The 11544-nt window shown below is 41.1% G+C and overlaps 1 protein-coding gene across 1 annotated transcript in view; it reads right to left on the reverse strand.

Annotated features, from left to right (window-relative positions):
* Positions 1-2070: 2070 nt before the first annotated feature.
* Positions 2071-11544, reverse strand: part of znf16l (zinc finger protein 16 like) — a 13430-nt gene continuing 3956 nt past the window's right edge. Inside the window, exon 3 of the mRNA XM_037682063.1 lies at positions 2071-3291. Within this exon, the coding sequence (XP_037537991.1) occupies positions 2612-3291 (680 nt within the window). The 3' untranslated portion in view covers positions 2071-2611. The remainder of the gene's footprint in view (positions 3292-11544) is intronic.

The raw sequence follows: 11544 nt of genomic DNA on the forward strand, positions 1-11544 counted from the left end.
CCCCCCCCCCCCCCCCCCCCATCTCTCTGATTTGCTACAACCGTATGTCCCACCACGCTCCCTGAGGTCAGCGGACCAGTTGCTCCTCACAGTTCCAGGAACTCGTCTTAAGCGCAGAGGTGACAGGGACTTCTCTGTAACAGGACCAAGACTCTGGAACGAGTTACCTCTGCTTGTCAGACAGGCCCCCTCCCTCTCGGTTTTCAAGTCCCATTTAAAAACTCACTACTATTCAGTAGCTTTCAACACAAGATGATCTGTGTTTTGATCCTGTATGCTCCACACTGGTTTGTCGTCATCTGCATGGGTTTTTTTTTGGTCTATATTCTGATTTACCTCATTTTGTATTTTGCTTTGTGTGTTACCTGTTGTTTTGTCTGTACAGCCCTTTGGTTGGCCTTGTTGCTGTTTTAAGTGCTTTATAAATAAAGTGGTATGGTATGGTATATATGTATATATATATGTATGTGTATATATATGTATATATATGTATGTATATATATATATATATATATGTGTGTTATTGTGTATATATATATATATATATATGTGTGTGTGTGACATGTCAAGGTGTCCCTGTGATGGACTGGAGACATGTCAAGGTGTCCCTGTGATTGACTGGAGACATGTCCAGGTGTGCCTGTATGGCCTGCAGACCTGGCCAGGGCCCCACCTCTCACAGAGTGACTGCTGGACATGGGCATCAATGACCCCTGCGACCCGTCAAATGAAGAAGTTAGTAAATGGATGGAGTTTGAAAGGTATGGCTATAGCAGAGCACTGTGGATGTTTGGACCTACAACAGTCCAACTCTAATCAGATCAAAAGAAATCCAGATTTAAATGAGTGAAAAAGACCAAAGCATACACGTCAACATAAAGGTGAAGGAAAATATTTAAAATTCACCTTAAAACGTGAAAAACAACTCGTTCTGATGAAAGACCTGAGTGTGTACACGTTTCTACTTCCAGCTGTTAATCTGAGGTGAGGCTGGAGTTTGGACGTCTTCTTCCTTCCTTACTGGATCCACTTTGTGCCACATGATGCTACCACCACTGTGCTTGTTTCTTGTGCTCTTGGGTCAAAACGCCTCACTTCAACTCTTCCAAACATAATTCTTTCATTAAAGCAAACAGCTTTATGTTACCTCACCTGACCATTACACTTGTCTCCAGAAGACCTTTGTCTCATCAGTGGGGACAGCTCCAGGTTTCAGTCCAGCTTGAACGTTTTGGAGCTTCTTCTTGGTCTCCTTAGTCCTCGGTGAGATCAAATGGACTTCACTGTGGACAGGGACACAGTGGTGGTTCCAGGGTTGCTCCAGAACCTCTCTCCTTGTGTCTGAAGGAGACAGTTTGGGTCCATATCTGAGCTGAGAGTCTTGGAAGCTGATGGATGGATCCATCCATCCATCCATCCATCCATGCATCCATCCGAGGCAGGGAACACCCTGGACAGGTCTCCAGTCAATTACAGGGACAATTTAGTTACCATCAGCCTAACATGCATGTTTTTGGTCTGTGGGAGGAAACTGGAGTACCTGGAGAAAACCCACGCATGCAGAGAGAACATGCAAACTCCACCCAGAAAGTCTCCCAACCCGGATTTGAACCGAGGCGACCTGCTTACTGAGAAGCAGCAGCTCTACCAACTGTGCCACCGTGCTGTGCATGCTGTAAGAAAAAAAAACAAACAAAAAAAAACAAAACTGCCTTCATTCATGATCACCAACGATGGTGTTGAAAATGCATTCTCAAAGCTTTAGCACCACTTCTGAACAAATGAATATTAAATTATGAAATGTGTAAGTCGTATAATCATTTTAAGGAAAAGTTCAAATAAATCAGAAAAAAAATCATCTTTCATGCAAGCCCACAATGAGCGGATGGAAACATCTGACTGAAGGAGTTTTATTTTGAAAGGGTAGAAATGTTCAGGAAATCGTCTACAGGAAATGACCTCAGTCTATCGGGAAACCAGGATACTGATGATGGTGTTCGTTTTCAGGATGAAGATGCGTGTTTCCACAGAGCAGAGACTTTTCTTCAGGAATCAGCAGATCTGAAAGGTTCTGCTGAACATACAGGAGAACATGAAAATTTGTTTATCAGAAGATGCTTCTTTAAATTAGGTTCATAAATGTACACTTCTGTTGTTTCCTTCCTCCTGATGAAAACTAATCTGCTATCTAGTTTGTTCTCCTGAAAATAAAGTACTCCAGCGAGTCCATGAGATGTTCAAGATGTTCTAACACAAATGAAGACATTTAGAGGTGTGATGCAGTAAAACATCAGAGTCTGGGTTTGATGCTGGACTTCTGGTGACAACAAGCTCAACATCCTGATGTTTGCTGTGAACAGTTGTGGTCACGTCCAGCTGTTGATGGGGACATAATGAAATGAGACACAATTACTTCTTAACATGATCTGGTTTGAAGTCTGCAGGCTAGCCAGACGCCCTCATATAACACGTTTTCATTAAGAGCTCCAGAACATTGGGACTCTTCAGTCAACCATGAACCTGCTGGGCAAAGTATTTTCTGGAGGACCAGTTCTTCCCACAAACGAGGGTACAGAGTCTAGAGAATCTGGTCTCAGTCCTCAGCAGCAGGTTACTGTGCCGGCATGCAGCGATGACTCTTATACGTTCCAAGATGGCGGAAGCTGCGTCCACAATGCTGACAGCAGTAAGGTGTGGCCCCACTGTGAATCCTCTGGTGGGTGTACAGATTCCCGAGCTCCTTGAAGCAGCGGCCGCACTGAGGGCACGCATACGGACTCTCTCCGGTGTGCACCCTTTGGTGTCTTTTGAGTCCAGACAGCACCGAGAAGCCTTTACCGCACTGCGGACAGGGAAATGGACTCTGAGCGCCACTGTGGACCAACCGGTGGCTTTTCAAACGGGCTGCGTGGCGGAATCTCTCCCCGCACTCCGGACAAACAAACGGTTTCTCTCCGGTGTGAATGCGCTGGTGCTGCCGAAGGTTGCCGAGATAGTTAAAATGGCGGCCGCAGTCCCCACATTCATACCCACCCTCAATTTTAATCTCCTTTTTCAAAGGTCGACCCACGCCGACACCAGAACCTGGTCCGTCCTCGCCGACAGCTCTCACAGAATCAGTCCCATCTACCATGGAGAGAGCAGCAGAAGAGGTGCACTGCAGGGCCTTGAAGGCTCGGGTTTCATCAGAGTCGGGGTGTATCAGTTTGATGTGTTCTTCCAGGAACATGGAGCCGGGACAGAAGGTTCCACACAGCGAGCAGATGTAGGTGTGGCTGGGAAATGGCTGCCCTGAAACAACAAATATGACATTTTTACCACACCTACAGATCAGATGCAGAACAGCTCCAGAGTGAAGGGGGTCCAAGATCAACAGTTTGTTTGAGGATAATAATTCTTCTTCCAACTGAAAACAAAATGTGTCATGATAACTACCAACAAAAACACAGTGATATTAAAAAAACAAAAAAACAAACAAACAAAAAAAAAACGAGCCAAACCACATTAGCTCATATTTTACTTTTAATATTTTGCGCAACACGTTTAATGTGTCGTTTCCTTAAAGAGGACACCGTTTGTATTACTACGCAAATGATTGTGTCCAAAGACTTTCAGGCCCAGGAAGACCTTGTTAGACATCTGTGAGCTCAGAGGGTAAAATAAATAAAGGTTAATGTGTGCCGCGCACAGATAAGACCAAATAACCACCGCATTCAGTCCTTTTGGAGCCCGAAAGATATGGAAATTTTGGCTATCACCGATAACGACATTGGGAGGGTTAGGTGACCACCGATAACCGATATAATGGCTGAAAATACTGAGCTTTTTTCACCCCCAAGAATCCCAGTAAACAGCGAGTGGAGTGGGGCTCGTTTATTTAGCACAGCTGTTAGAAACCATGAAGCTACGCTAATCAGATTTTATTAGTCTCACTGTGATGTCTTTTGTTCAGACAGTAAGTAAGTTCATCTCCTGAGTAAGTTACATAAATGAGGTAATAAGTTTATAGTTAATAATTACCATATTTTTTGGCCTATAAGTCAGTTTTTTTGCATAATTTACATGCCGTGTGACTTATGGGCCGAAGCGACATATTTAAGGATTTTTTCCCATATTTATAAACCATTTTTTTGGTTGAGATATGACCATTTCCATTCATTCTGACTGAAATTTTTTTTTTTTAGCAGTACCACTTTCAGCCACTAGATGGCAGCAGAGTAGTAATAGAATATGGCATGCCATTGTATCATGTAATAGGTAAACGTGGCTATAATGACAAATCCAAAAAAGTTAAACACAAAAACAACTGGACTTTATTTACTATACTTTATTGTTTTTTTTTCTTGAACTTTTTTGAATTTACCATGTCCTGGATGACTGAGAATCTTCACCAGCTATTAATGACTCAGTCGGCCTGCCATAACCTCCCCACCTTCATTCTACTCGTTGCTTGGAACTGTCAAAAACAGCTGCATCACCCCAGCAAAATGCAGCTGATTTGATCATTAAAGTACATTTATTAAGCAAATGTTAGACTGAGACACACATTTACTATAATTTCGAGCAAACAAATAATTGTTTAGATGATTTTCTTGTTAATTTTTGGAGAAACGAGCCGCGTTCCTCCTTCCTTTTCTCTTCCTCTGCGCGTTCATGGAGCACTGAGGCAGTGAAACTATTTTTGAAATACAGCTGATTTGATCATTAAAGTACATTTATTAAGCAGATGTTAGACTGAGACACACCTTTGCTATAATTATGAGCAAAAATTAATTTTTATAGGTGGTTATCTTGTTAAATTTTAAAGAGATGCAGCGGCAGCTCCACTTTGCAGCACAAAGGCAGCAAAACTATTTTTGAAATTCAGCTGATTTGACCATCAAAGTGCATTAATTTAGCAAACGTTAGATTGAGACACAGATGTACTATAATTTCGAGCAAACAAATAATTGTTTTTAAGTGATAATGTTGTTAAATTCCTCCCATGCACACTCCCGTGGCTGCCATTTGGCAGCTCATCGTTTTATGGCACAACACCGGCCCACATTTCCGGGTTGTCAGTGGTGACGAGTAATAAACGCGATGCGTCAGCGGTGACGCACAATAGATGCGACGTATACGGCCAAGCAACATATTTATGGGGATTTCCACTTTATTAGACAAATATGGACTGATGCAACTTATAGGGTGGAGCGATGTGTACAGTGGAAAATACGCTAGTTTAGATTCAAGGTTCTTTATTTGTATTTCGCACCATGTGGTACAAAAATTAATTCATGCTAAAAACTTAAAATGTTTTGGGTTTGAATTCCAATCAGAGCGAGACATCTGATCTTCATGTTGTACTTGCAGCACGTGAGGTAGTGAGTGCTCTCACCACATAACAATCTTTGATGTCTTTTCTCCGGTAAAACAAGTGCTTCGTAAAATAATGTGTTATGTATTATCATTGTATGTTCCCATACAAAGACAAAATTGGCTTGCTGCTTTTAACCCATCCACCACTAGGTGCAGCAGTGGGCAGCTGTAGAAGGCGCCGGGGGAGCAAATGAGGATGAGGTGTCCTGCTCAGACACCACGAGGTGTGCAAGGACCGGGGATTGAGCCCAGGGCCTTCGGGTCCCGAGTCGGCTGCCCTCCCCCAGCACCATCTCAGCCCCCTGGGAGAAAACAGCTCTTCTACACGCTAAATGTGCCCAACACACTTGTGCCTTGGGAGACTTTGTCTTTTTACAAATTCATAAAGATCTTCAGTAAAATCAAGAAAGCAAGCATAGTCACATGTTGCGAGGACAGCATACCCACACTAACGTTAGCTTGTTAACTAGAGAGGCACATAGCTAACGGCAAGAGGGTTGGAGGATTGAAGAGAATTTATTATTGTTAATTTTTATTATTTTACAATTCTGTTACAATAAACTTATCATGGTCTGTTCAACAAAATATGCAGCACAGTATTGCTCCCTGCTTCAGCTGTGCTGAACATCAAAAGTGAAAGTTAAAGTGAACAGCCAAGACCTAAAATTAGTCTTCATGCGCCCTCTGCTGGATACACTGTACAATACATACAAACCGGATTCCAAAAAAGTTGGGACACTAAACAAATTGTGAATAAAAACTGAATGCAATGATGTGGAGGTGCCAGCATCTAATATTTTATTCAGAATAGAACATAAATCACAGATCAAAAGTTTAAACTGAGAGAATGTATAATTTTAAGGGAAAAATCTGTTGTTTCCAAGTTTCATGGCGTCAACAAATCCCAAAAAAGTTGGGACAAGTCCATTTTTACCACTGTGTGGCATCCCCCCTTCTTCTTACAACACTCAACAGACATCTGGGGACAGAGGAGACCAGTTTCTCAAGTTTAGAAATAGGAATGCTCTCCCATTCATGTCTAATACAGGCCTCTAACTGTTCAATCATCTTGGGCCTTCTTTGTCGCACCTTCCTCTTTATGATGCGCCAAATGTTCTCTATAGGTGAAAGATCTGGACTGCAGGCTGGCCATTTCAGTACCCCGATCCTTCTCCTAAGTAGCCATGATATTGCGATTGCTGCAGAATGTGGCCTGGCATTATCGTGTTGAAAAATGCAGGGTCTTCCCTGAAAGAGATGACGTCTAGATGGGAGCATATGTTGTTCTAGAACATGAACATAGTTCTCTGCATTAATGGTGCCTTTCCAGACATGCAAGCTGCCCATGCCACAAGCGCTCATGCAATCCCATACCATCAGTGATGCAGGTTTCTGAACAGAGCGCTGATAACAACTTGGGCTATCCTTGTCCTCTCTGGTCCAGATGACATGGCGTCCCAGTGTTCCATAAAGAACTTCAAATCGTGACTCATCTGACCACAGAACAGTCTTCCATTTTGCCACACTCCATTTTAAATGACCCCTGGCCCAGTGCAAACATCTGAGCTTGTGGAGCTTGCTTAGAAATGGCTTCCTCTTTGCACTGTAGAGTTTCAACTGGCAACGGCGGATGGCACGGTGGATTGTGTTCACTGACAATGCTTTCTGGAAGTATTCCTGAGCCCATTCTGTTATTTCCTTGACAGTGGAATTCCTGTTTCAGGTGCAGTGACGTTTAAGGGCCCGGAGATCACGAGCATCCAGTAGAATTTTTACGGCCTTGACCCTTACGCACAGCGATTGTTCCAGATTCTCTGAATCTTTTGATGATGTTATACACGGTTGATGATGATAACTTAAAACTCTTTGCTATTTTACGCTGGGTAACACCATTCTGGTATTGCTGCACTATCTTTCTGCGCAACAATGGTGGAATTGGTGATCCTCTTACCATCTTGGCTTCTGAGAGACACTGACACTCTGAGAAGCCCTTTTTATACCCAATCATGTTGTCAATTGACCTAATTAGTGTTAATTGGTCTTCCAGCTGTTCGTTACATGCTCAATTTCCTTTTTCCAGCCACTTATTGCTACTTGTCCCAACTTTTTTGGGATTTGTTGACACTGTGAAATTTTGAATCAACATATTGTTCCTTTAAAATGATACATTTACTCAGATTAAACTTTTGATCTGTCATCTATGTTATATTACCAATAAAATATTGACATTTGCCATCTCCACATCATTGCATTCAGTTTTTTATTCACAATTTGTTTAGTGTCCCAACTTTTTAGGAATCTGTTTTTGTAGTTCCCACACACGTGACCGGTATTACACAATACTGGGTTTTCCGCCATTTGTTGAGGCGCATGTAAAGAACATTGCATACAGACAGACCAGAGCTCAGTATATTGATACTCTTGACCAAGAGCAAGATATAGGCATAAAATAGCTGAGGTCCCTATGAGGTGGAGAAAGAAACGATGTCAGACGAAACAGACAAGTTGTCACCGAGAAGTTACTTTAATATTGTTAATTATTAATGAACACGAGGAGTGCCTAAAACGGAGGATCTTCGCAGCTTTAAATCTACAGATGCTTAAAATCAATAACGGATTTGTGAAGGACGTCCGAACTCTTCATGCTAATAAAGTTCTGGTGACTGGCAGAGTAAGTATTTACAATGATATACACGTAGATGTCCCTTATAGATTGCTACATCAGCTAAGCTAATCTGTGCTACATTAAAGATCACTGTTATTTACTGTAGCAAAGATTAGTTTAGCTGATGTAGCTTGTGTTTCAGTAAAAATCAGCGATCTTTAATGTAGCACAAGCTAAAGTAAGCTGAAGTAGCTGTTGCTTGCGTAAGTTACTTCAGCTTATCTGAAGCTTGTGCTACAGTAAAGATCTACTTGATGTAGCTTGTGCCACGTAAACATCACTGATTTGTCACATTACTACATTATTTATTTTGCCTATGACTGCCTTTCATACTTAAATTAGTCTTAACAAAATAAATCATTTGTAATTATTGCCCAGTCATATTATTTAACATGTTACAGTAAATGTCACTGATATTATTTAGTTTCCATTATGACTGCTTTTGTTAATAAAGTTAGTGATGAAAAATTACAATTTGGTAACTCCTTTTAATCCATGGGTTAAATGTTTTAAAACCCTAAAACAAGAAGAGCATTTTAATTGTTTTCCTCCTGTGTGTTGTATTTCTGTGTAAGGTTCTCTCAGGAGATGGATGAAACTCCACTTGGTCCAGAAGTTGTGTGCAGTCGTGCACCACAGTAACAAAATGAGTGAAAATATCATTTCTATAAACGAATCTGCTTTTCAAGTACATGTGGTGTGGTTGTGAAACATGCATTCCTAAATGTACGTGTTTACCTTTAGTTTGAATAAAACAGTTGCACCAAGTTTCACCTTCTTTATTTCAATAATTAAGATCCTCTGTTTAATCTCCAATACTGAGAAATAGTTTCATTGTAATGTCACCTCTACTAGACATTATTCTACTGCACATAAATAAAACCTAGCTGTAGTGATTGTTCTTTGGCAACTTACCAGTTTTGTGTTTTATTGACATGTACAAAACATAAAAACATGCATGTTGCTGTATGGTTCCTCCTCCAGGAGGAGACTGACACAGTTCTAAGTCAATGCCAATAATTAGAAATTCAACACAGTTGAAACTGAATAAAACATGTGAACTGTGGGTGATTTTATGTCTTTTAATGAAAATGACTACATGCAGCTTATCATAGTGGGCTACAGAATAAATACCAGATCAAAAACACTCTTCAACAAGGAATGATGGAGGCCAGTGTAGTTTCTGACTTTAAACAAACTGGAACAGATTCCTCGTCATGTGGGACTGCCCGACTGGAGCAGCCAACCCCTCAGGATCCAAGACTGGACCCAGGTCTAGGATCCGAGACTGGACCCAGGCCTAGGATCCGAGACTTGACCCAGGTCTAGGAGAGTCCTCGCACTGGAGCTTTTCTTTGGATCGAACTTGGTCCTTCACTCGTCTGTACCTTAAAAAATAAATAAATAAAAGATTAGTAAACATTGTCATGTTTGTATCACAAACTCTAAAATAAGACAATTAATACAATTGCTTCTAACATTTTTACTCATTTACAAAGATATATGTTCAATTTTATATTGATTTTAGTTATTTTAATCTTAGATTTACTTTAATATCTTTGAATTATTGTGCCGGTTGCTTGTGTCATTACCTGCTGTTCCTCTGCTGCTGACTGTCTCAGAGTCAGTGTGTCTGTCAGCTTCAGTGTAGGAGACCAGTCTGTGTTTGACTTGTGTGCACGCCTTCCTGAAAAAATAAATCATTCAATAGAACAAATGTTGTAATACCCAAAAGATGAACTTGTGTTATGGAATATTTTCAGTACAGATGCATCCCACTGCTTTATTCACACATGAGAGTAAAGAGGGACTCAAAATCAAAACACACTGATAGTTCTAGTCTGACAATGTTGCAGTGTTCAAATATTATGTATATTAACTACAATGTGTGTGTATGATGCATATACTGTACAGTATATACAGTATCATACACAGTGTGTACTGTATAACATGTATTTATATTAATTATTGAAGATTTGTTTAGTACATGCTTTAACTGATATTCACTCACATTTTAGTACAATTTTATCTTCATGTGTGTTTTTCTCTTCTCTTATTCACCATCATTATTTTAAGTGTGTTTTAATAACTCTGGTTTAATGACGGGTCATATTTGTGAGCTGCTGTAATGTCATATTGACCCGGTCTATCTTGAAAAAAAGATGTGTAAACTGTCTCAATCAGATCTAACCAGCTAAATAAAGGTTTAAATAAAATAATGTGCAGCCTCCTGACAACAGACAGTCCAGGCTCAACACGGGACCAGAACCAGAACTTTGTTGCTGTGAGTGTTACGGTGTGGAGGTTAGCACATTGCATAGCATTCTAAGCTAACTACAGTAGTAGAGATGCTAAAAAAAAAACAGTTCCAACACACACACACTTATACTCCGACATTGTTCTGACATTGTTTCACAAAATGATTTATATAGATTTTTTTTTTACCGGACAAAAAGTGATCGGAGCGCGACGTCTTCAAGGGCAGATCCTTAGCCAGACTCAACGATGTTCTGCGGTGAGCTCCTCCGGTGGAGGTCCTTCACATTTCCTTATTTTTGGGATTAAGTGAAAACTGCGCTTTGCCCAAATGTCTCCCCGGTTGTAACATCCTCTAACCAGCACAAAACAACCATTGCAGTTTACTTAAAAAAAAAAAAACTACATAAAATGAACCCAAAAAAGTTAAATCTGGTCCTCTGGATATTCAAAAAAAAAAAAAAAAAGCAAAACAACAAAAAAATGTAGAAACGTTTCGTCTCTCATCCGAGAGACTTCCTCAGTCTGAGGTGCTGTATTCAGCTCAGTCTCTTAAATAGCATCTTCTCAGAGTGGATCAACTAGTTTGCTGCTGACAACCAAAACCAGCTGCTCACATGGTCAAGAAGGACCATCAGCCTAACAATGGATCATTAGCACACTGATGGCTGTTTACTATTCACAGAGGGCTGAGTGATACTAGCAATAACAGCATTGTAAGAGGGGGACAATTGAACACGTAGGCCTCCACCCCTGTTTAATGATGGACGATTTCTTTTCACAAAGATGGCCTCCTTTACTCCTCTCTCAAACCATTGTTCCTCTCAGTCCAGGATGTGAACATCTTCATCCCTGAAAGAGTGACCGCTGGCCTGGAAATGAGTGTAGACCGCAGAGTCCTGGCCTGATGATGTTGATCTCCTGTGCTGGGCCATCCTTTTGGCCAGTGGCTGTTTTGTTTCCCCGATGTAAGACTGATCACCCTCCTGACACTGAACAGCATACACAACATTACTCTGTTTGTGCCGGGGGACTGGATCTTTGGGATGAACCAGTCTTTGCCGTAATGTATTTTGGGGTTTAAAAGCCACTGGGACGTTATGTTTAGAAAATAAACGTCTCAGTTTCTCTGATACTCCCTCAACATACGGAATGACCACTGGTCTGGGTTCCTCCTTTTCACCTGTTGGCTGACTGGAGTCCTGTTTGGGTTTCTTCTCTGCTTTCAGGAAGGCCCAGTTAGGATATCCACATTGCTCTAGAGC

This window comes from Nematolebias whitei, chromosome 1, assembly GCF_014905685.2.
Source record: "Nematolebias whitei isolate Nwh7 chromosome 1, NemWhi1, whole genome shotgun sequence".
NCBI lineage: Eukaryota > Metazoa > Chordata > Actinopteri > Cyprinodontiformes > Rivulidae > Nematolebias > Nematolebias whitei.